The sequence below is a fragment of the Dendrobates tinctorius genome, unplaced genomic scaffold, assembly GCF_039654945.1.
Source record: "Dendrobates tinctorius isolate UK_male_01 unplaced genomic scaffold, ASM3965494v1 ptg000270l, whole genome shotgun sequence".
In the NCBI taxonomy this organism is placed as follows: domain Eukaryota; kingdom Metazoa; phylum Chordata; class Amphibia; order Anura; family Dendrobatidae; genus Dendrobates; species Dendrobates tinctorius.
In genome coordinates, this window is record NW_027361937.1 from 2,845,182 (window position 1) to 2,871,842 (window position 26,661).

Genomic DNA, 26,661 nt, shown 5'->3' on the forward strand with positions numbered 1-26,661 from the left:
ACCCCGATTCCAGCGATATATCAGTTAGTTTACTGGGTGCAGCAGTTATGATACAGTTACAGTTTTCTCTGCTGAAGATCTAGCAGAGCTCAGTTGTTGAATTGTGCATAACCTCAGTGACATTTGATTAACAACTTTCTGTGAACAATGTATAGTAACAGAGAGCTTCTAATCAGTGCTGAGGGCATAGTGGACCAGGAATCGCTGGACCAGTTTTACTGAAGCGATAATCTCCTGTTGATAAAACACTAATTATACTGAAACAGTAAAAAACAGCCTAGTAAGTGACAAATCACTAGAATCAGTGTCTTTGCTCATTCATTATGGTGGTCTCATATTACATAGCAAAAGTCTGCTGACAGATTCCCTTTAATGCTTATGTTCCCTTTTGTGAACCCCATACTATAGTAAAATTTCCATTTTTGCCCACATAAAATGGCAGTAACGTACACCATTTTTATCCCATACAGCAATAGCATCCACCTTTTATGTGCAGTTATAGTTGGAGCATCTCAAATTTTGGCCCCATAAATGAATAATTAATAATGGCTATAAAGGTGAACATTGTTAAAGTATGGTGCCAATAAAGAATATTACTGTTATTATTATTATTAATTACCCCAATTGTGAAGTGACTATGTCCCCCATTCTAGCGCCTATACCATAATAATGTTCACAATTAGCCATATACAGTAGCAATGTCCCACAATTAGCTTCATACAGTAATAATGTACTCCACTTGGATCCATATAGTAATAATGTACCCCAATTAGTACCTAAAGTAATTTTGTCCCCTGTAAAGAAGCAGGCACAATCGACAAGTCCCAGAATTGAAAGCTTCAGCTACGATAGGTTGCTGAAAAGGTTTTCATTGGGACTGGTTTTGGGATCCAGGATTTAGGAGTGACTAAAAGAGTCTGGGTGGGAAAGGTCGCTCCCATACGTCAAGTCTGGCCTTTAGAAGTCCTACAAAATGCAGCTGAAATGACTCAGGTGTGTCTAACATGTCGAAGCTGCAGTGTGTTCATTGTTGCTGACTAAACTGAGTGAGAAGCAATGTCTGGATTGCTGCATGGTTGAGACTGTTGTGTATCTCTTGCCTACCAAGAGAAGGAACTGTTTTCTTCCATGTGTTGTTAATTCTTTAAGCCTAGGAAAAGCTATTTTGCTGTTATGTGAATTCTGTTACTGGTTAATGCAGACAAATAAACTTAAACTGTTTTACACCAGAACCAAACTGCTACCAGAAAGCGTGAATCCCTACAATTGGTGAAGAATGTGAGCATGAAGTCCCAAAGGGTACAGAGAATTACACTGCAAATACTGAATGTCCTAGGTAAAAGCAGCTGCAGCACGGTTTGAAGGTATGAAGGAGCTGGGTAAGCAACTGGTCCTGCAGAAGACCAACAGAAAAATAACAGACTCCTGATCTAGAAGTTACAAGAGCAACAGCAGAAGATGGCTCTCTTGGAAGAAACTGTCTGGGTCAGGGAGACAGCACCTTCTGCCAGCCAAAGCGACGGTAACCGACGGTAAAGGAAAATGCTATGGGAGGTCAGAAAATTACTCTGGAGGATGACGTCAAGGTTTTCCTTACGATCCTTGAGAGGGTGGCAGAAAGGGAGAAACTGCTCCCAGAGCAATGGGCAGTGGTTCGAGTTCCATACCTGACTGAGGAACAGCAAAAAGTATACTATGACCTTCCCTACAGGGTGCAAAGGAGTATATAAAGCTGAAGGTGGAGATTACATCTAATCTGGGCACTACACTGGCAGTCAGGGCACAATAACTGCTGTTCTTGGGCTACTATAGGAACAAGCCTCCCAGGTCCCAGATGTTTGACCTGCTACACTTAGTACAAAAATGGCAACAGCCCAAGACCTGTTCCCTAGCACAGATGGTGGAAAGAGTGATGATCCCCAGAATGCAGATGACCTTGTGAGTCTTGTGCAGAGATACCTGGTTGTGGAGATACCTGGATCTCTGAGAAGTCAAATAAGTTTAAGGACATCTTATTGAGGAACCCTAAGGGGGGGGCTAACACTCAAAAGAGGGGGTCTGAAACCTTACTTGTGGGTGCCCAAGACATAGGAGGTGTCAGATCCACTTCTGAGAAATCAGTCTGGTGCCATTGTCTGTTGCAGTGTTGCAGGTGCCTTGCCCCAGCCATATAGCCTCCCTTTGTTCTACGACCACAGAACCAATGGACTGCAGCATAGGAATGGAATAGTGTCCAAGTGACCGGATGCCTGGACTCAGGAACCTTTATGTTCCTAATGAGGACCACATATTTGCATGTGCTTCAATAGAAGTCTTCAAACAGATGGTGGACAGATATCTGTCTGGGATGATTTATTGAATCCTGCTTTGGGTTGGACCAGATGGCCCAAGAGGTCCCTTCCAACTCTTCCATTCTACGATTCTATGTGCTAGCCCCTGGGAAGGTGTTGGGTATAGGATGCATCCATGGAAACGCTAAGAACTATCCCATGACCTGGGTTGACATACGCACAGACTGTGGTTCTCTGTCGCACAAAGTACTAGTGGTAAAAGACTTGCTGCATGCTGTGATTGTCAGAAGTTACTTTCAGTTGTTCTGGGAATTGTGGGGAAAAGCTGTAATGCCCAGTAGCTTGGCTGACAACTAGATTTCGCCTAAAATTAGCATATCACATGTGTTGCATGGTGTTCCTCAGGAGCCATGGGAATTGATCTCTAATTTTACCATGGTAGCAGCCCATCTAAGCGGTCTTCTAAAGGGAACAAAATCAGAAATGGATTAGTGGTCTCCAGAAGCTGCGGGGGCCTTTCAGGAGTTAAAACCAGCCCTCTGCAGTTAGCCAGACTTGGTAGTGCCGGACTTCTACAGGGTTTTCATAGTTCAGACAGATGTGTCGAATTTCGGGCTAGTGGCTGTCATGACTCAGGAAATCAATGTGGAGGAACATCCGATAATCTATTTGAGTCAAAATCAGTCTTCATGTGATAAAAGCTATTTGATCATAGAAAAAGAGTGCTTGGCTATCAAATAGGCACAAGATGCATTGAACTATTATATGTTGGGACAGAAATTTAGGCTGGTGTCCTACCATGCCCCACTGATGTGTATGGGAGACAAAAGGGGGAACAATGCCAGTAATTTTGGCTTTGCAAGATTTTATGTTTCATGTGGTGCATGGACCGGGAAAATTTCATGGAAATACTGATGCCCTGTCAAGGGTTATTTGTTTGAAGGCAGAAGGTGCCAAGCTCCCTCAATTTTGGCAGATGGGGGTTATGTAAAGGAGCAGGAGGCAAAGTCCTGGATGACAGGCATGCGTCAACGAGGTGGCTGGCCTCAGTGATTTAAAGGGAACTTGTCAGCAGTATTGTGCACAGGCACAGTAACCAACACACAGTGTCAGGTCGGTGCCGTTATACTGATTAAAATGATACTTGGCTGATGAAATCCGTCTTGTGGTTGTTCTTTTATCTTTATTTTCAGTTAATGATATGCTCGTGCTTTGGGGTGGGTCTGTGTTGGGGTCTTCATTGATTGCTCTGCTTAGATTTTCATAATGAAGACTGCTGACAGGTCACTGATCCCTCAATGACCACCCCCTAGGTTGCATAATGAATATCTGTGCATACTTAAAAATAATAAAAAACCCTTCTGAAGGTAGGTGCCAACCATGGCACCTGTGCTGCAGCATAATTGCATGTTTAATGTGCAGTAATAAAGGTGACTTATGTTTTTCTGAAGAGTATAAAAAAATCCATTTTAAGATAGTGTATGCCGTGCCTGCACAGTAGCAGCTATCGGTGTATATAGAGGTGATCCGATAACTGCTACTGCGCAGGTGCCGGCGGCGCCATCTTGCTAGAGAAGAAAAAAAAATGTCGTCCTCCAAGTAACAGCTATCGTCGATCGCCATTTCAAAATGGAATTTTTTTTATATACTCCTCAGGATAACCTCAAGCACATTTATTAACTGCACATTAACCCCTTTACCCCGAGGGTCGTTTGCACGTTAATGACCAGGCCAATTTTTACAATTCTGACCACTGTCCCTTTATGAGGTAATAACTCTGGAATGCTTCAACGGATCTTGGCAATTCTGAGAAAGAATTGTACTTCATGTTAGTGGTAAAATTTCTTCGATATGACATCCGTTTATTTATGAAAAAAATTTACATCAGCACAATTTTGGAAACAATTTTTTTTTGTTAGGAAGTTATAAGGGTTAAAAGTTGACCAGCAATTTCTCATTTTTACAGCAAAATTTACAAAACTTTTTTTTAGGGAACATCTCACATTTTAAATAACTTTGAGGGGTCTATATGGCAGAAAATACCGAAAATGACACCATTCTAAAAACTGCACCCCTCAAGCTGATCAAAACCACATTCAAGAAGTCTATTAACCCTTCAGGTGTTTCACAGGAGCAAAATCAACATTGAAGGAAAAAATGAACATTTAACTTTTTAGTCACAAAAATTATATTTTAGCAACAATTTTTTTATTTTCACAAGGGTAAAAGGAGAAAATATATAGATAAAGTTGTTGTGCAATTTCTCCTGAGTACGCCGATACCCCATATGTGGGGGAAAACCACTGTTTGGGTGCACGGCAGGACTCAGAAGGGAAGGAGCACCGTTTGACTTTTTTAAACCAAAATTGGCTGGAATTGAGATCGGATGCCATGTCGTGTTTGGAGAGCCCCTGACTTGCCTAAACAGTGGAAACTCCCCACAAGTGACCCCATTTTGGAAACTAGACCCCCCAAGGAACTTATCTAGATGTGTGGTGAGCACTTTGAACTCTCAAGTGCTTCACACAAGTTTATAACGTAGAGCCGTGAAAATAAAAAAATATTTTTTCCACAAACATGATCAAACATGATCTTTTATTCCCCATTTTTTATTTTCCAAAGGGTAACAGGAGAAATTGAACCCCAAAAGTTGTTGTTCAATTTGTGCTGAGTACGCTGATACCCCATATGTGGGGGGAACCACTGTTTGGGTGCACGGCAGAGCTCAGAAGGGAAAGAGCACTTCTTGACTTTTTCAAACCAAAATTGGCAGGAATAGAGATCGGACACCATCTCGCGTTTGAAGAACCTCTGTTGTGCATAAACAGTGGAAACCCCCCACAAATGACCCCATTTTGGAAACTAGACCCACTATGGAACTTATCTAGATGTGTGGTGAGAACTTTGAACCCCCAGGTGTTTCACTAAAGTTTATCATGCCCGGCCATGGAAAAAAATGATTTTTTAGCCCCCAATTTTTTATTTTCCCAAGGGTAACAGGAGAAATTGCACCCCAAAAGTTGTTGTCCAATTTGTCCAGAGTACATTGGTACCCCATATGTGGGAGAAAACTACTGTTTGGGCATACGTCGGCACTCAGAAGGGAAGTAGTGACGTTTTGGAACGCAGACTTTGATGGAATGGTCTGCGGGTGTCATGTTCTGTTTACAGAGCCCCTGATGTGCCTTAAAAATAGAAACCCCCCACAAGTGACCCCATTTTGGAAACTAGACCCCCTAAGGAACTTATTTAGATGTGTGGTGAGAACTTTTAACCCTCAAGTGTTTCACTAAAGTTTATAATGCCCGGGGGTGAAAAAAAATACATTTTTTCCACAAAAATAATCTTTTAGTCCCCAATTTTTAATTTTCCCAAGGGTACTAGGAGAAATTGGACCCCAAAAGTTCTTGTCCAATTTGTCCTGAGTACGCTGATACCTGATATGTGGGGAAAAAAACTGGGCACACGTCGGGGGTCGGAAAGGAAGTAGTGACGTTTTGGAAAACAGACATTGATTGGTCTGCGGGCGTCATGTTCCATTTGCAGAGCCCCTGATGTGCATAAACAGTAAAAAAAAACACTAGTGCCCCCTTTTTGGAAACTAGACCCCCAAGGTGTTATGAGTGGCGGAAGAGGTTTTCGCCCATGCCTGACATTGCCAGACACCAGTCTAGGATCGAGTACATTGGTACTCGATCCTAGGCTGGGACATCACTGTTTCAGCCAATCTGATTGGCTGAAACAATGAGAGGTTGTGACTGGCTGTTCAGAATTGAACAGCCAATCACAGCAATCATGAGTGCGGGTGGGCGGGGACACCCCTCGGGATGCCGACACCATCTTCCCTGAGGTAGATGGCGCCGGAATTTTAATGCAATCACCGCGACTTCAGTCGCGATGGTCGCATTAAAGATATGACGTACTATACCGTCTATCATCAGACAGTCAAAGGTCACTTGGACGGTATAGTATGTCAGATGGCAGAAAGTGGTTAAACATCCAGTGTTGCAGATCAAGTGTCACAGCTGGCACCTCCCTGCAGAAGGTTTTTTTTTTTTTGACGTATGTACATATATTCATTATGCAAACTAGGGGGCAAGTCACTGAGGGATCATTTACTTGTCAGCAGGCTGCATTATGAATACCTAATCTGAGTACAACATGAAGACCCCCCCCCCACAGGTCCGCCCCGAAGCACAAACATAATTAACTCAAAGCTGAAAATAAAGATTAAACAACAACAACCACAAGACGGATTTAATCAACCAAGGTATCATTTTAATCAGTATACCGGCACCGACCTGACACTGTGTGTAGGTTACTGGGCACAATCTTGCTATCCTGCTGACAGGTTCCCTTTAAATCCCAGAATTGAAGGCTCCAGCAATAGTAGGTGGCTGAGGTTTTTATTGGGACCAGATTTGAGGCCTGAGTGACCAAAAGTGTCTAAGTGGGAAAGGTCACTTCCATACTTCCAGTCTGGGCTTTGCAAGTCCTACAAAAGGCAGTTGAAGTGACTTAGGTGTGTCTAACGTGAGGGAGCTGCAGTGCGTTCATTTTTGCTTACCAAACTGAGGGAGAAGCAGTGCCTGGACTGCTGCATGTGTGAGACCGTTGTGTATTTTTTGATTACCAAAAGAAGGCGCTGTTTTCTTCCAGTGTTGTTATTCGTTCAAGCCTCAGAAAAGCTATTTAGCTTTCATTCGAACTCTGCTAATGGTTTTGACTGACAAATAAACCTAAGACTGTTCTACACCAAAACCAATTGCCCTTGTGTACCCAAACCGCTACCAGATTGCAGTAGCGGTTCCCCCATACACTAACAATGTTCCCCACTATGGCCCGCATATAGTGATAATGTCTCCCAATTGACCTTATACAGTAACACTGTTCCCCATATGACACTATATGATAATTACATTCATGGCTGAAAGTGTTCATACCCTTGAAATTGTTCCAGAAAATTAAGTATTTCTCCCAGAAAATTATTGAAATTACACTTTTTTTGCAAACGTTTATTTCCTTTTTGTGTATTGGAACAACACAAAAAAACAGAAAAAATGTTAAATTGGACATAATTTCATACAAAACCCCAAAATTTACCAGACAAAATCATTGGCACCCTCAACTTATTTGGTTGTACACCTTTTGGAATAAATAACTTAAATCAGTCTCTTCCTATAGCTATCAACAAGCTTCTTACACCTCTCAACTGGAATTTTGGACCACTCTCCTTTTAGAAACTGCTCCAGGTCTCTCATATTTGAAGGGTGCCTTCTTGCAACAGCAATTTTAAGATGTCTCCACCGGTGTCCAATGGAATTTAGATACTATAATAATAATAATAATAATAATAAATTTTATTTTTATAGCGCCGACATATTCCGCAGCACTTTACATTTCAGAGGGGATTTGTACAGACAATAGACATTACAGCATAACAATAATCACATACAGTAGATTATAACAAATACCAAGAGGAGTGAGGGCCCTGCTCGCAAGCTTACAGTCTATGAGGAAAGAGGTAGACACGAAAGGTGGGTGGTAACAGTTGCCCTGATTGTATGGACCAGCCATAATGTTAAGTGTGTAACAGTACAGACACAGAGGGCTAATGGATGCATAAAGCATGTGGGAACATGATGCTGGGAACCTGGTTATGGTAAAACTTTTGGCTCTGCCACACAGGGATAGGTTAGGTTAATGTGTTGAGGCGATAGGCCAGTCTGAATAAATGCGTTTTCAGGACACGCTTAAAATTGTGGGGATTGGGGACTAATCGTATTGACCTGGGAAGTGCATTCCAAAGAATTGGCGCGGCACGTGTAAAGTCTTGGAGACGGGAGTGGGAGGTTCTGACTATTGAGGATACTAACCTCAGGTCATCAGCAGAACGGAGGGCGCGGGTAGGGTGGTATACTGAAACAAGGGAGGAGATGTAGGGTGGTGCTGAGCCATGGAGGGCTTTGTGGTTGAGGGTAATAAGTTTATACTGAATTCTGGAGTGGATGGGTAGCCAGTGTAATGACTGGCACAAGGTAGAGGCATCGGTGTAACGATTGGTGAGGAATATGATCCTGGCTGCAGCATTCAAGACAGATTGGAGAGGGGAGAGTTTTGTAAGAGGGAGACCGATTAGAAGAGAGTTACAATAGTCGAGACGAGAATGAATAAGAGAAACAGTAAGAGTTTTTGCAGAGTCAAAAGTAAGAAAAGGTCGAATTCTAGAGATGTTTTTGAGGTGCAGATGACAAGAGCGAGCCAGTGATCGAATGTGGGGGGCAAAGGAAAGCTCGGAATCAAGTATGACCCCAAGACAGCGGGCATGTTGCTGGGGAGTAATAGTGGAACCACAGACGGAAATGGCAATGTCGGGTGTAGGTACATTAGTAGCGGGAGGAAACACAAGGAGTTCAGTCTTTGACAGGTTCAGTTTCAGATATAGTGAGGACATGATATTAGACACAGCGTTTAGACAATCGCCAGTGTTTTCTAGAAAGGCTGGCGTGATGTCAGGAGAAGAAGCGTATAATTGGGTGTCATCAGCATAGAGATGGTACTGGAAACCAAATCTACTGATTATTTGACCAATAGGGGCAGTGTACAAGGAGAAGAGGAGGGGGCCTAGAACCGATCCTTGAGGAACCCCAACAGTAAGGGGAAGGTGAGAGGAGGAGGAACCGGCAAAAGAAACAGTAAAGGAGCGGTCGGAGAGATAGGAGGAGAACCAGGAGAGAACGGTGTCCTTGAGGCCAATGGAATGGAGCATAGTGAGGAGGAGCTGATGATCCACAGTGTTGAATGCTGCAGAGAGATCCAAGAGAATTAGCATGGAGTAATGACCATTTGATTTAGCTGTTAGCAGATCATTAGAGACTTTAGTGAGGGCAGTTTCAGTGGAGTGTAAAGAGCGGAAACCGGATTGGAGAGGGTCGAGAACAGAGTTTTCTGAGAGATAGCGGATAAGACGGGAGTGGACCAGGCGTTCCAGGAGTTTAGAGATGAAGGGAAGATTAGAGACAGGTCTATAGTTAGCGGCACAGTTTTGGTCGAGGGATGGTTTTTTAAGTAGTGGATGTATGATGGCATGCTTAAATGAGGAGGGAAAAATACCAGAAGAGAGAGAGAGGTTAAATATTTTAGTTAGGTGAGGGGTGACAGCAGGGGAAAGGGACTGGAGGAGATGTGACGGAAATGGGTCACTGGTGCAAGTAGTTGGGCGAGAAGATGCAAGGAGCCTGCTTACTTCTTCTTCTGTGACTGGTTCAAAATCAGAGAGTGAGTTAGATGCAGTGGGGGAGGGAGGACAGTGCATGGTATGAGGGGATTTGGAGATAATTTCCTGTCGGATCTGGTCAATTTTTTCTTTGAAGTAATTGGCCAGATCGTCAGCTCGGAGCTCCGTGGTTGGGGCCTGTACTCTTGGATTGAGTAGAGAATGAAAAGTGTCAAAGAGACGTTTCGGGTTATTGGACAGTGAGATGATGAGGGTGTTGAAATAGGTTTGTTTGGAGAGGTGAAGGCCAGTGTTGTATGTTCTAAGCATAAACTTAAAATGGATGAAATCTTCGTGTAGATTGGATTTTCTCCACAGACGTTCGGCGCACCTGGAGCACCGCTGCAGGAAACGTGTTTGCACCGTGTGCCAGGGTTGTCGCCGTCTGCGTTGTGGTGTTCTATTTATAGGGGGTGCAAATTCATCCAGGGCAGTTTGAAGTATTTCATTGTAATGCTTCAATGCAGAATCGTTGCCACTTCAGAACTCTCAAGTGCTTTTTTCCATCCATTTCTTGGTGCCTCTTGAAGTATGTTTGAGGTCATTGTCCTATTGGAAGACCCATGACCTAGGATACAACAACTTTTTGACACTGGGCACTACCTTGCAACCCAAAATCCTTTTGTAATCTTCAGATTTCTTGATGCCTTGCACAGTCAAGGCACTCAGTGCCAGAGGCAGCAAAACAACCCCAAAACATCTTTAAACCTCCACCATATTTGACTGTAGGTACTGTGTTCTTTTCTTTGTAGGCCTCATTCCATTTTTGGTAAACAGTAGAATAATGTGCTTTGCCAGAAAGCTCTATGTTAGTCTCATCTCTCTACAATACACTTTCCCAGAAGGATTTTGGCTTACATATATTTTGTCAAGCTGCAGTCTAGCTTTTCTAGGTCTTTGTCAGCAGTGTGGTCATCCTGGGTCTCCTGCAATAAATATTTAATTTCAATCAAACGTCAATGAATAGTTCACGCTGACATTGATGCACCATGAGACTGCAGGACAGCTTGAATTTCTTTGGAGTTTGATTTAGGCTGCTTATCCACCATCTGGAATATCCTGCGTTGGAAACTTTCGTCAATTTTTCTCTGCCGTCCACATCCAGCGAGATTAGCTACAATGCCTGGGGTTGTAAACTTCTTGATTATCTTGCGTACGATGGACAAAGGAACATCAAGATCTCTGGAGATGGACTTGTAACCTTGAGATTGTTGATATTGTTCAACAAATTTGGTTCTCAGGTCCTCAGATAGTTTTCTTCTCTTTCTGTTCTGCATGCTTATTATGGCACACACAGACATACAATGCAAAGACTGTGTTAGGCGTCGTGTTCCTGCAGCGGCACAGCAGAAATCCAGAACCTCACATTCTGCGGTCTCCCATTCTCCAACAACCACAGAGGAGCTTGCTCAGCAGCCCCGCCGTTCCCGACGCTCTGCCAAGACCTGCGCTGTGGGTCTGGCTGTTGCTGCCACCTTTGGGCCAGCAATAGCAATGCAGGCTGCTCGGCAGCAAACCGCTCCAGAGGCTAAGTCCTTCCGTCACTCCACTGAGCATGCTCATGAGACGATCTCCCATTGGAGATCGGGAGTCACATGCACAGGTCCTTCTCCAGATCTGATTGGTCCTTCTCAGGGATCTGGAAGCTTCCAGAAGGTCCCGGCTATAAATCGTTCGCATGGCCGCTCGGCCTTGCGCTAGTATAGACTCTAGTTGCTAAATGTGTGAATGATGAAGGATGTATGGACTTGCAAATGACTCATTAAGATTCCCCTCACTCTGATATTACGTGTGTGGATAGGGAACTAGTGTTAGTCAGCGCCAGTCAGTGGCAAGCTACAGGCCACAATACGCATCCTCCACAGTGCTAGCGTCCGACAGTGCGCCTGCTACTGGGCATTGTCGTATAGCGGCAGTGTCTGTCGCCGCGCTGCAGTCAGCAGTACTCCTTGGCGTATGCGGTTGCGATGCCGCACGCACAGTAGGTCCAGAGGGATCCGGACCCTGTGTCTTGGCCCCAAGTCCTGTGACCATATACCGTGCGTGCACTCCACTGAGTCCTGGGACATCAACAGGCTCAGTCTTTGTATTTAACACCTCGGCGTCAGCGCACTCCGGGTGACGTTCAACCCGCGTGCGTTATACCGCCATATAGTGCGTCTGCCATTACATAGCAGCAGTGTAACATCTTCTGCACGGTGGACCCCGGGCGGCGAGCGCACTTATTATTATTTAGTGCTTTCCGCCGTCCCTAACATTATACTAGCGCCAGGGTCTGGCTAGTAATGGTGGGCCAGCAGCAGCTACTACAGTATATTCGGCAGCTGGAGGGCAGGTTGGCGGCTCTCGACAGTCCCACCGCAGCTGCGAGGGTTACTGCGGCCGCTGCCCAGGCAGTCGCAGAGGCTGTCTCTTGTATGCCCACATCCACGCCTGCGCCGACAATATCCCGCCTCCCGTTGCCCGATAAGTTTTCTGGTGACAGCACCACCTGTAGGAGTTTTGTGAGCCAGTGCTCCATCCAGCTCGAGTTACTGGCCGCGCAATTCCCTACAGAGTGAGCTAAGGTGGGGTTTATCGTCTCTCTTCTTTCGGGCAGGGCGTTAGAATGGGCCACGCCACTGTGGGGGCGTGATGATCCCGTGGTTCTGAGCGCTGCTCAGTTTCTAGCGTCACTAAAGCAGGTCTTTTTGGGGCCCCGGGTCACTCACGACACCTCTCTCCAGTTACTTGCATTAACACAGGGATCCCTGTCGGTCAGCCAGTACGCCGTCCGTTTCCGGACACTGGCTTCCGAGCTGGAGTGGCCTGATAAAACCCTCGTCCCTGTGTTCTGGAGAGGTTTGGTTGAGCATGTTAAGGATGCTCTATCCACGAGGGAGGTTCCCGTAAGTCTGGAAGAGCTGATTGCCATTTCCACCCGCATTGATCTCCGTTTTTCAGAGCGCGGGCTGGAGCGTACTCAATCCAGATGAAAGGTTAGCTTGGCTCCCAACCTCTCTGAACCTCTTGAACCACCCAAGCTGGAGTTTCCTTCCAGAGCCCATGGAGGTGTCCTGCACCGGTCCCAAGCCGCGTCCGGCACAAAGCTCCACACGCTGCTACCAGTGTCGACAGTCTGGTCACCTGGCTAACAGGTGTCCGCAGCGGTCGAAAAAACGATCGTGTCCAGTGGTAATTGGTGGGAGTCTATTTGCTATGGAGACCTTCTCCCCCAAAACGGAAATTCCCAGGGACGTTAGATAGCGGTGCTTCCTCCTGGGAGGTAGAGGTCACGGTGGACTCCGGGGCAGAAGGGAACTTTATGTCCTCGGCCTTTGCCCGACAGCACGCTATCCCGTTGGTGCCACTTCCTCACCCCGTGCCCATCAGGGTGGTCAACGGTTCAACCTTATCATCCCAGATTACCCACCAGACAGCACCCCTTAGGCTCTCAATTCCACCATGTCAACATGAGACGCTGTCCCTGCTCATTATGCAAGAGGGCATCGACCAGGTGCTCCTTGGGGTTCCCTGACTCTGTTGCCATTCCCCTCATATAGAGTGGTCCTCGGGGAGAATACTGGGATGGAGCAAGGGCTGTGTGGGAAGGTGCATGGGGGGCTGCGTCCAAGTAGCCTCTGCGGACGTGCCCGCGGATATAGTGCGTCTGCCATTACATAGCAGCAGTGTAACATCTTCTGCACGGTGGACCCCGGGCGGCGAACGCACTTATTATTTATTATTTTGTGCGCTCCGCCGTCCCTAACAGACTGAGTCAAGTTCTCCCCTTTTTTATCTGGTTTCAGGTGTGATTTTCATATTGTTCACTCCTGTTACTTGCCACAGGTGAGTTTGAAAGAGCATCACATGCTTGAAACAAAGTTGTTTATGAACAATTTTGGAGGTTTTGTGTGAAATTATGTCCAATTTGCGTTTTTTCAATTTTTTTGTGTTGTTTCAATAAACACAAAAGAAATAATCATGGGTGTAACTAAACATGTAATTGCAATACATTTCTGGGTGAAATACTTCATTTTCTGGAATAATTTCAAGGGTGGCAACACTTTCAGCCATGACTGTACGTCCCCCATCATGGTCCCAAAACTGCAATGATGTTCGCCATCCTGGCCCCAATACTGTAATAATGTCCCTTGTCCTGTTGCTTTTTACATAGACATTAAGAAAAATGATGTATCTTATCTGTCGATACTCCCACGATGAGCAGCATCCTCTTCTTCCTCCAGGATGTGCATAAGGCTAGAAAAAGTGCTTGCTTTGTCCCCTCCTTCAAAGGCTTGGTTGCTGTCGCGCCCCCAACAACCACGACCGTTATGTCCTTAACTCAGACATTGTCCTATAGGGAAGTTACTTCCAATAGATGGCACTAAAGAAAGAGAGCTAATTTTATACCTTTTCCAGGGGAGCATTGCCCAGTCTGTAAGGCTCCCTACAAAAGCTTGCTGTCTGCATATTTAGAAACAGCATCCTTAAGACCATTACTGTGCTCCCATATATACAGTATAAGATTATTGACAAATCTGCCAAGTAAATGTTATGCTGAGTTACTCAGCTTCAGCATCCCTATAAAAATAACACGGATAGACAAAATATTGATGGGAAAGAAAAGCTGCACAATGATAGTCATCGGGAAATAATGAGGATGATGATGACAGCATGAACAAAATTGTTGGCAAATCATGTCTATTTATTTATTTGCCCTATTGCTTTAGAATTTCGTAATTGATTCTCAGTTAATTGAGATCACAGCAACTGTGTTTTTTCTCTCCGTGTAAAGGATGCTGTTACATTTCTGCTGGGAGATGTCTTCATGCTTTCACCACACTTGACTAACGTTCTTGCCTGTTATTAGTCCGAAGATTCACATAGTCTATCTTCGGAGCATGACCTCTTGCGCTAGTACTCCCCGGTAGGCATTAAGGCTATCTTTGTGGTGTTGTTATTTATTTCATCCTCTGCTTTATTTCTAAGGATATAGTTGGAGGTCCAGAGCTTAGTTGTTTTAACATTATAAAAGTAGGATTTAGAGGAAAGGGATTATAGGGGAGCAGAGGGATCGTACCTGGAATAGCAATCATGTAATCACTTTTTATATTTCTTTTGTCTTCAGGAGATGGAAATCCCAAGGAAAGTTCCCCATTCATTAACAGCTCAGAAATGGACACTGGAAAAAACATGGCCCTGTTTGAGGTAAGTCTTTAGTTTGGAATAAAGGGGGTTAAATGGGGGTTTGCTTGAATCAAAAGAAGGCAAATTAAATACCTTTAGGGCAATTGTAGCCAATTCAATTTCAGAAGGGAAACTTAATTTTTTCCTCATCTCACATGGCTGGCGAATAATTTCCATCCATTAAATAAATCCAACCGTAATTGTATTTTAATTATGGCTCAGTTTCAAAATCAGCCATGAGATAAATGTCTAGTCTTTTTCAAATGTTGTCATAGAATGCTTAGCAATAACGTTTATGGTCATTATAAAGTTACTACTCTAACTGTAAAGAACACTTTCCTATATTGATTAGCCCACTGGTTCTGCATACATAAATGATGTCCTTTGGTTGTTTGTAATGTTCTTTGCCTTATGCTTGTATGGGCGCCTTTACACTGCTCACATCTAATTTTTTTTCAGTCTCTCATTTAAGAGGGTCACCCCAATAGTGGTCTTCTCCTTTATTCTTTTTTTCAACAATGTGAAGCATAAAACTGCACACCATATTAATTTAGAGGAAATATGCCATATTTGTGTGACGTATCTTTCTATCTATCTTATCTATCCCTCATCTGTCTATCTCATATCTATCTATCCATCCATCTATCTATCTATCTATCTATCCCATATCTATCTATCCATCCATCCTATCTATCCAAGTACCCTAGTATTCTTTACCAGCTGCTGCTTGTCATTGAGCGCAGAAGTAGATTACTGTAGCGTAGCCAGTATACCCAAGCCCGAGTCTTGCCCTGTTATCCTTAGTTGTAGGTCTGGGTATATTTGAAACTGTTTCGATACACATATACATAAATTATTTTAATTAAATGGTCAGTGTGGTTTTAAAAATGTCACATACAGTTGTGCTCAAATGTTTACATACCCCAGCAGAATTTTTGCTTTCTTGGCCTTTTTTTCAGAGAATATGAATGATAACACCAAAGCTATTCCTCCACTCATGGTTAGTGGTTGGGTGACACCATTTATTGTCGAACTACGGTGTTTTCTCTTTTCAAATCATAATGACAACCCAAAACATCCAAATGACCCTGATCAAAAGTTTACATACCCTGGTGATTTGGGCCTGATAACATGCACAGAAGTTGACACAAATGGGTTTGAATGGCTACTAAAGGTAACATCCTCACCTGTGACCTGTTTGCTTATAATCAGTGTGTGTGCATAAAAGCTGAGTGAGTTTCTGGGATCCAGCCACTGCTTTTTCTGGATTGTGTGTCATGGGGAAAGCAAAATAATTGTCAACAGATCTACGGGAAAAGGTAGTTGAACTGTATAAAACAGGAAAGGGATACAAAAGGATATCCAAGGAATTGATAATGCCAGTCACCAGTTTTCAAACTGTGATTAACAAATGGAAAATCATGGGCTCTGTAAAAACAAAACCACGGTCAGGTAGACTAACAAAAATTTCATCCACAAATGCCAAGAAAATTGTTGAGATACAAAGAAAACCCCACATATAACATCAGCTGAAATACTGGAGCTGAAAACTAGTGGTGTGGCTGTTTCAAGATGCACAATAAGGAGGCACTTGAAGAAAAATGGGCTGCATGGTCGAGTCGCCAGAAGAAAGCCATTACTGCGCAAACGCCACAAAGTATCTCGCCTACAATACGTGAAACAGCACAGAGATAAGCCTCAAAACTTCTTGAACAAGGTCATTTGGAGTGATGAGACCAAAATTGAACTTTATGACCACAAACATAAATCTTACACTTGGAAAGAGGTCAACAAGGCCTATGATGAAAGGAACACCATTCCTACTTTAAAGCACGGAGGTGGATCGCTGATGTTTTGGGGATGTGTGAGCTACAAAGGCACAGGAAGCTTGGTGAAAGTTGAAGGAAAGGTGAATGCAGCACGTCATCAGCAAATACAGGAGGCAAATTGGCCATCATTAGTCCGGAAGCTGCTCATGGGACGTATTTGGACATTCCAACATGACAACGATCCAAAACACAAGGCCAAGTCGACCTGTCATTGGCTACAGCAGAATAAAGTGAAGGTTTGGGAGTGGCCATCTTAGTCTCCTGACCTCAATATCATTGAGCCACTCTGGCGAGATCTCAAGCGCGCAGTTCATGCTAGACAGCCCAGGAATTTACAGGAACTGGAAGCTTTTTGCCAAGACGAGTGGGCAGCTTTAACATCTGACAAAATAAAGAACCTCATCCACAACTACCACAAAAGACTTCAAGCTGTCATTGATGTAAGAGGGGGCCATACACAGTATTAAGAAATGGGGTATGTGAATTTTTGATCAGGGTCATTTGGATGTTTTGGGTTGTCATTATGATTTAAAAAAAGAAAACACAATAGTTTGACAATAAATGGCTTCACCCAACCACTAACCATGAGTGGAGAGAAAGTTTTGGTGTTTTCATTCATATTCTCAGAAAAAAAGGCCAATAAAGCAAAAATTCTGCTGGGGTATGTAAACTTTTGAGCACAACTGCTCATCAAGTACAAGAGATTATAAGAAAATTTTAACATATAACATAAAGATCAGCTTGTTTCTCTACTTATGAGCCACATCACTTACCCCCCACTACATCCTGAACTTATCATCCAGTCTGAAAAACAAATAAAATCTATTTAGCTCAAAACAATGGTGTACCAGCGAACTGACCACTGCCTATTAAGGCCTATAGAAAGGGGAGGAGGAAGGGAAGAGCACATTTAGAGGACAGGCATGGTGGACGTAGACAGATTGTGCTGCAGGCTGGTTTCTAGCAAGAGTTTACCTCACTGGGATTCAGAGGTACACTGCTCAGTACTGCTGTTTTAAACCCTCCTGCTTTTCTGAACAAATGCTACATAAAGACAGGAGAGTAGGAATTCCTCAAGTCTCTGTGTGCTGGGTATAGGAGACATCACAGATGTGAACTCCATTCACTAGCTCAAATACTTCTGAAAATTAGAAATAGAAACTGGTGAAGCTTACAGCTTACGTAAGTGAAAAGTTATTGAAACACTAGATTGGCTCTCATTATCTTTTAAATTAAGCGCTTTCACTTTATTCTGTTTCCTTGTAAAATTCACCAACTTACAAAATTATTCAATGTTATATTTGCAGGAAGAAATGGACACTAGTCCAATGGTCTCCTCACTTCTCAGTGGCTTGGCCAATTACACAAACCTGACCCAAGGAGTGCGTGAGCATGAAGAAGCTGAAAACAATGAAGGGGCAAAGAAAAAGCCTATTCAGGTGAGACTCTAGAAAATAACCTGAAAGGGCACCTGTTGTTTCCAGGAGCTTTATCTGGACTTAGATTAAAATATAGCTTTGTAGGAAAAGATTGAGAACGACTTGTAGTTGTTTCTTCATTTATGGAATTGTATCTTCATTCTTGCTCATTCTGAGCTTAGGAGTCTAGTAGGTGGTCTAACTTCCTGATCGACAGCTAACTCTATGCATATTTCTGTAGGATAGGCTATCAATACATTAAAGGGGTTCACCTTCGTGGGACAAAAGTCTACAGTTACTCTTTGTGATTGTAGATTGCTGAAAGATGGCAATGTGCGATATTCACGCTATCCTGATTCCCCAGTATTCCCTGTGACAGTCAGCAGTTATGTGACCATACATATTCAATGTGTATATTTGCGTTCAGATGCCAACTAGACATCTGGCCTCACTTCTACTGAGAGAAGCCGGACATGTCTAGTTGACTTTTGACCGCAAATATGCAAATCGCATACATGTGGCCTTGTGACTGCCAAATAGCAAGGGGAATACCAGGGTGTTATGTGACATGGTGCATATAGCACGCTACTACAGTTTGACAGTCTGCAGTCACATTGAGTGAGTGCAGAATTTTGTTCCAAGCTGGGATAACCCCTTTAATTATATTATTCACTGGACCCCTAAACCCATAACGAGCAGACCTTTTAACAACTAAAGTTTTTAAACTTCTAAAGTCGAGTTTTACTAATTATTGCCTCCAAAAAACAATACATGAATATGTTCAGCACTTCCTACTCTTTACCATGTTGCATGTAGGTTGGAAACCATTAGGCTCGGACTGGCCCACAGGGGAACAGGTGAATCCCCCGGTGGGCCGCTGTGAAGGATTACCCGCCCATATATAAGCAGTAGTACTAAGAATACTCTTGAGGCAGCATCTTAACAAACTACCCAGTGTATTATTATATAGGATCATAGGTACATTTGTGAATGAGGGAATGCACTACTTGAATGTAACAGTGGGCCCCCAACATCAGTGATACTGCTGGGCCCTTAGCACTGGGCACATGTTCCTTTAACTGTTGACATACCCATCTCTCTCTAGAAGTCTCGGTGTTTGGCTTATACATTAAGTGTAACAGAAGAAGACCATCTAGCCAATGATCCGTACAGTGAGTGTAATTATAAAGAATTTTCTTTCATCTGACTGCATGGGATATAGAAGGATTAGTGCAAACAGCATCAATATTCCGCAATGATCAGAAAGAGAATGGCCACAAGGGCTTGGCTAATCTTAGCTGCAGGGAAATTTGAAGGTTGTGGCCTTTAAGTAAGCCTCCCTAGGTGACTATCGACCTGTAATATACAGAAGCAATAATGTTTGTAGAATACAATGCAGCTTTATGAGGCTGTTCGTTTGTTACGCTCTAGTATATGTATACGATGATCAGAACGATTCAGTGAAATGCAAAATTTTAAAGCAGCGAGAGAAAGATAGACAATAATTAATGCTTGTAATCTGAGTAGGTCAAATCAATTAAAGTCATTATGGTCCGACAAAAGCAAGCCCATTAACCAAGCTATATAAATAATAGTGTCAGCCTCCATGGATTAAATGACTATTTATCACAGCCATGACTAAGGAGCAATGGTCCACATCAGGACTGTGGTATTCAATAGTCTTCTCCTACATTATGTAGCGCATGGACCTTGTATGTAGTGAACAAAAGCATTCTCAAACAGTATTTTCCATGTACTAGTGGTTTCCATTGTCTGCACATACTCCTCTGTAGCAGGTCATATTTCGCTATATTCAGAAAACAGCTATAAATAGCTGTAATCAGAAAACGGCCTATTGATTAAGTTTTTGTGTTAAATGTTTTGTTTTGGAGGGGTCAGTTTTTTACCTAGCATAATCTGTACAGAAAATTTAAAAAATATAAATGATTTTTTAGACTATAAACTTCTTTTGTTTCAGGAAACAACACATGTACATAGCCACAGTTGTCAAACTCTAACCCAATCTTTTGCATTGAGTAGGGTTTTGTGTAGGGAGGAGGAGCAGGGTCATCTGTGACATCACCTATTGTGATTGGTGGAGCCTGTGTTCTCAGCTGTGTATACAGGTGTTATTATCAGTCATTGTAATCCTGCCTCTGAGGATAAGAAAAACTCCTGTAAACTCCTCCTAAAAGGACAGGAAGTATGAGTGTATAAAAGCATCAGTGGCCAGTGTAAAAATTGTGGTATAAAAATATTGCCAATTTTTTTTTAAACTATATCATAAAATTGATTTAAAGAGAAGGTCATTTCCTGATAATACCTTCCCCAAAATGCGGTTGTCCACTTTTTCTATAATTTACCGAATAGGATATGATTTTGTGCCATTTACTAATTTATTAATATTACAGGTTTTCCTCTTTTCTGATGTGGTGCCTGCTTGTTAATGGAGCCTTTCTTAGAGACTACTCAGCTATCCGGTTCTGAAAATGGCAGCTGATAGTGAATCATGTGCACCAAGTTGTTTTTCAATTAGAAGAGGTTCTTGGACATCAGGATACATGGTCCTCCATAAACTTCCATTTTGAGAAAATGAGTGCTATGCAGGCTGAACGGGTGGCTGTACTAACAAGCAGCCAGTGCTTCTCAAAGGAGCAAATTCCATAATGCAATGACAAAATCACACATTAGTTAAACTATAGATAAACTGAACAATCCCTTTAAATGATAGTCAATAATTGTCACAGATGATTCTCCAAAATATGAACTTTTTGTGGTGTTTTTTTACAAAAAGACAACTCCTGCCTACATATTGTACTGGCCAGAAGAGCAGACAACCACTAAAGGGCCTGTCACACTAAGAGATATCGCTAGCAATATCGCTATAACTAGTGACGTTATAGAGATATTGCTAGCGATATCGCTATGTGTGATACTTACCTACAACCCGCTGGTTATCGCTGATCGCGCGAGAACGTCCTGGACCGTTTCTCGTCGTCAGCTTCCTGCGGCGCTTCCTGCTGTGACGACGAGCGACGCGTGGAGCCGGGCAGGAGGACACAGGATCGCCTGGTGTGACAGGTAAGTAGTGACCCCCGACCCCTGGGATGTCTCTGGTGAGATCTGCCTGTGTGGCAGCTCACTAGTGACCACTTAGCGATGTACCAGCGATCCTGACCGCGTCATAGCGATGCACCAGCGATCCTGACCGCGTCATATCACTGGTCGGGATCGCTGGTACATCGCTAAGTGTGACAGTACCTTAAGTCAAAGACTCTCCAGCTCTGATATATTTGTCATGACCAAGTATTTCATGGTTGTAGGGCCGGCTCCATGTTTTTGTTGGCCCCGGGCGAAAGAATCTCAGTGGGCTCCTTTAACACACACCATGATTCATGATGCACAGATAAGGCAGATAAATATAGGCATAGTACAATGCCAAAGATTTCACTTCTTACATTACATGAGTGATATCTATTGCAAATTAAACAATAGCTCAGAAAGTGGTGAATCCTCGCAGTGCACCGTGCATACGCTGGGGTGGTTGAAATGTCTGCAGTCACACAGAGTGACTGCAGACTTTTCATTTTAGAATGAACAGTATAGTCCTTCATACAGTATTATGGGCTTCACATAGTCCTTCATACAGTATTATGGGCACCACATAGTCCTCCATACAGTATTATGGGCTTCACATAGTCCTTCATACAGTATTATTGGCACCACATAGTCCTCCATACAGTATTATGGGCACCACATAGTACTTCATACAGTATTATGGCCACCACTTAGTCCTCCATACAGTATTATGGGCACCACATAGTCCTTCATACAGTATTATGGGCGCCACATAGTCCTTCATACAGTATTATGGCCACCACTTAGTCCTCCATACAGTATTATGGGCCCCATATTGTGCTCCATGCAGTATTAAGAGCACGACATAGTCCTTCATACAGTATTATGGGCACCAAATAGTCCTCCATACAGTATTATGGGCACGTCCTCCATACAGTATTATGGGCACCACAGTCTTCCATACAATATATGGGCATCACATAGTCCTCCATACAGTATTATGAACACCACATAGTCCTCCATACAGTATTATGGACACCACATAGTCTTCTATACAGTATTCTGGGCACCACATAGTCCTCCATGCAGTATTACGGGCATCACATAGTCCTCCATACAGTATTATGGGTACCATATAGTCCTGCATATAGTAATAAGGCAAAACATAGTCATTCATACACTATTATGGGCATGTCCTCCATATAGTAATATGGGCACCACATAGTCTTCCATAAATATTATGGGCACCAGATAGTCCTCCATACAGTATTATGGGCGCCACATAGTCCTTTATACAGTATTATGGCCACCACTTAGTCCTCCATACAGTATTATGGGCCCCATATTGTGCTCCATGCAGTATTACGGGCATCACATAGTCCTCCATACAGTATTATGGGTTTCATATAGTCCTGCATATAGTAATAAGGCAAAACATAGTCATTCATACACTATTATGGGCATGTCCTCCATATAGTAATATGGGCACCACATAGTCTTCCATAAATATTATGGGCACCACATAGTCCTCCATACAGTATTATGGGCACCACATAGTCCTTTATACAGTATTATGGGCACCAAATAGTCCTCCATACAGTATTATAGGCACGTCCTCCATACAGTATTATGGGCACCACAGTCTTCCATACAATATATGGGCATCACATAGCCCTCCATACAGTATTATGAACACCACATAGTTCTCCATACAGTATTATGGACACCACATAGTCTTCTATACAGTATTCTGGGCACCACATAGTCCTCCATACAGTATTATGGGCATCACATAGTCCTCCATACAGTATTATGGGTACCATATAGTCCTCCATACAGTATTAAGGCAAAAATTAGTCATTCATACACTATTATGGGCACGTCCTCTATACAGTATTATGGGCACCACATAGTCCTCCATAAATATTATGGGCACCACATAGTTCTGCATACAGTATTATGGGCACCACATAGTCCTCCATACAGTATTATGGGCCCCATATTGTGCTCCATACAGTATTATGGGCATCGCATAGTCCTCCATACAGTATTATGGGTATCGCATAGTCCTCCATACAATATTATGGGCATAACATAGTGCTCCAAGAAGTATTATAGGCACCACATAGTTTTCCATGCAATATAATGGGCCCCATATGTTGCTCCATACAAAATAATGAGCTCCATATTATGCTCCATACAGTATAATGGGCCCCCTCATAGTGCTCCATATAGTATAATGGACCTCACATAATACTTTATACAGTATAATGGACCCCATATATTGTTCCATACAGAATGATGGGCCCCATATATTACTCCATACAGTATAATGTGCCCCATATAATTTTCCATACATAAATAATAAACAATCAAATACTCACCTCTCCCCGTTCCCCTGCTGCTCCGGTCTCCTCAGCATCTTCTTACCCTGTGCACTGCTCAGCACAGAAGTGTGCTGTAGTGACGTCATTGCGCCTTCTGCACTGAAACGTCACAGAGTCAGACGTCACTAAGGAGATGGGAGCAGCAGGGGAATTGGGAGAGGTTAGTATTTGAAACAGATGAAAGTACAATGTGGGGGGGCCATCCCGACCCTCAGTGTCCCTGACGGCTAGTGGCCCCTCCATTTGGCCAGGGCCCCGGCATTTGCCCGGGTGGTGACACCAGCCCTGCATTGTTGCCAGTAAATTTGATTTGAAATTTGTGGCTAGACAAGACTGACAACGCCATTTGATAGCCATGAGGTAGGAACCTTTACCAAAAAATACTGAAGCATAGAAGAATAGTAAAATTGTGTCAGTATCGAGTAAACCTATGCCTAGAACACAACTAATCTTTGACCATAACAGGTGGTTGAGTACTTATCAAAAGAATTCTGACTACTTGAACCTAAGCCTGCATTTTCCATATCTGCAAATACCCGGGTATAAATTGTTCTTTCCCAAGTACTTGCTAAATCTTTGCATTTTAAAAGGAATCTGTCAGCACAGCAGGATTTTGTATGTAATCTGAGGACAGTAAGAGGTAGGAGCTGAGACACAGATTTCAGTGATGTGTCATTTATTATACTTTGTTTCAATAAAATTAATGTTTTAAACTAGGACACTAGGACATTATCACGGTCTGGACTACCGCTCTTGTGTGCTCTAGTCCGACCACGTCTCCTCCACTGACAGGTAGCTTACTGTCAATATAAAATGTACACAGAAATCTGTGGCGTGAGAGGGGTTAGCTTTCTGAGCTCTGTTTCATGCTACATTTAGAAACATTTAGATTGTGTTACAACTGTTGAATCCAGTAAACTAAGGAAATACATTGTTGGAATCGGAGTCTCTTTTCCTAAATTACTTTGCTCTCGGATGAGGTACAAAAACCTGATGACAGATTCCCTTTAAATAGTGTCAATGCATTTAATTAAATAAAAAATGTTGGAAGCTATTGGTCAATTATATCTACCCTATTGATATTTTTATTACCTAAAAAAAACCTCACTGGTTTAAGGAGACAAGAGAATACATCTCACTTTGACCGTAGTATGGTCTGGTCAAAGGTGACTGATATTTTTCTTACCTGCTGCTAACAAGGAAACCTTACATCAAAGGTGACAAACCATTCTGATTTATAAGAGAAAATTGGAGAAATGGTGAAACTTAACCCAGGAACCTCATGGGAACACCATGTTCATTAAGAGCCAAGCTTTACTGCTTAGTTAAGGGCAACATGGAGTGAACCCCCAGACACATTTAGAATCCCTGAAGGACCTCTCATCTGACATGGATTAGATTATCTGACAGTTTCCTTCATTTCTTTAACAACACTGGTAGTAAGTCACACTTGAATTTTACTAGCTATATTTGCTAACAGTATTTTTGCTATTTACATACAGAATCTATACTATATCTACTCTATCCACTCTATATACACAAAATGTATGCTATATGCACACTACATACTATATACACAGGGAGAGTATAAAGAACATACCAGTCTGTTCTCTCCTCTTCAGTTCCTCAAGAGTCCCGCAGGGTGAAGAACCTTAGGTCATGTGACTATGATGTGCCACAGGTCCATCCACCTTTCTAACATTGGAAATTTCACTAATTATTATTATTATGCATTTATATAGCGCCATTTATTCCATGGCGCTTTACATGTGAAAAGGGGAAATATAGACAGGTACAATAAACATGTGTAAGACAAGGGACACACTAGTACATAAGGAGAGGGGACCCTGCCCGCTAATAATACATGTCTGGTATTAGTGCAGTTTCTGTTTTGCAAGTCTTGCAGGGGCCCCTTTGGCGATGAGGGGTGGCTTTGCCTTTGAAGAAGACAGTCAGGTGGCCCCCATTACACACTGGTCTGGTCACATAATACAGCTAATTTATGAATATTTTTTACCCTGGAAAATCCCATTAAACTTACTGTCCACCATTCTGTATTTTAGGCCAAAGTTCTGTGGTTATTAATAATTATATCATGTCTTTATAGAAAACAAACTTGGCTACCTGCATTTTTTTTATATTTTAAGCTGCTACACTATAACTTTATTACAATCTGTTTGGACTACATTTTCATATACTGTAGGTTTGCATTTTTTCCCACATATAAGTATTTCAATACCTTATAGAATTAATGTTCGTTTTCCCAGGCTCCGAGGATGGGAACGTTCATGGGTGTCTACCTGCCCTGCTTACAGAACATTTTCGGTGTCATCCTTTTCCTACGTCTTACTTGGGTTGTGGGAGTTGGAGGTGTCTTGGAGTCTTTTATTATTGTCGTGATGTGCTGCTCTACTGTGAGTATGGGACTGGGGAGCAGTGGATGATGGAAGAACAGTAAATCAGGTCATTACACCGAGGCTTTGTAATCACGTGGCACTAAACTCTAAACTTGTTGGATAGTACAAACCTAAACCAATCAGCCATAACATTAAAACCTTGGACAAATGAAGTCAATAGAGTCTCTTAACAATAGTACCTGTCAAGGGTTGGGATACTTAAGGCAGAAAATTAAATAGGTCTTGATTAATTAAAATGTTGGAAATAAATCTAAAAAGGTCCAGATCATGATGCCACGATGGATGGGTCAGAGCATTTCCAAAACAGTGGGATGTTTCTAGCTATACAGTGGTTAGTATTAGAGATGACTGAACCTTTTAAAATTTGAATTCCCAAACTTTGGCAAATATTTCCCCCAAAATGAGAGAAAGGAACAGAGAGAGAGAGGGAGCTAAAATCGTAACAGACAATTTTTTAGTAATTTCAAGCTGCGTATTGTTCGAATCAGAACCTGCGGATTTCGGGAAAATTCAATTTGATTTCAAATTGCATTGAATCAATTTGATGATCTCTAGTTAGTACCTGCCAAAAGTTGTCCAGGAAAGGACAACCAGAGAACCAGACTCAAGGGCATCCAAACCTTATTGTTGTATGAGGGGAGTGAACACTAGCCCATCGGGTCCCTCAGAAGAGCAACTGTAGGCCAAATTGGTAAAAAAAAATTCTAATGTTGGCTACGATGGAAATCTGTTGGAACACAGTGTACTGCAGCTGGCTGTGTAGGACATAGACTGGTGGTTTTACTGTTCTGGCTGA

At 42.7% G+C, this 26,661-nt stretch overlaps 1 protein-coding gene across 1 annotated transcript in view; it reads left to right on the forward strand.

The window, feature by feature from the left end:
* Positions 1-26,661, forward strand: part of SLC12A5 (solute carrier family 12 member 5) — a 156,067-nt gene that overhangs the window by 34,753 nt on the left and 94,653 nt on the right. The window contains exons 2-4 of the mRNA XM_073559358.1: positions 14,678-14,757; positions 17,873-18,004; positions 25,716-25,862. Coding sequence (XP_073415459.1) covers positions 14,678-14,757; positions 17,873-18,004; positions 25,716-25,862 — 359 coding nt within the window. The remainder of the gene's footprint in view (positions 1-14,677; positions 14,758-17,872; positions 18,005-25,715; positions 25,863-26,661) is intronic.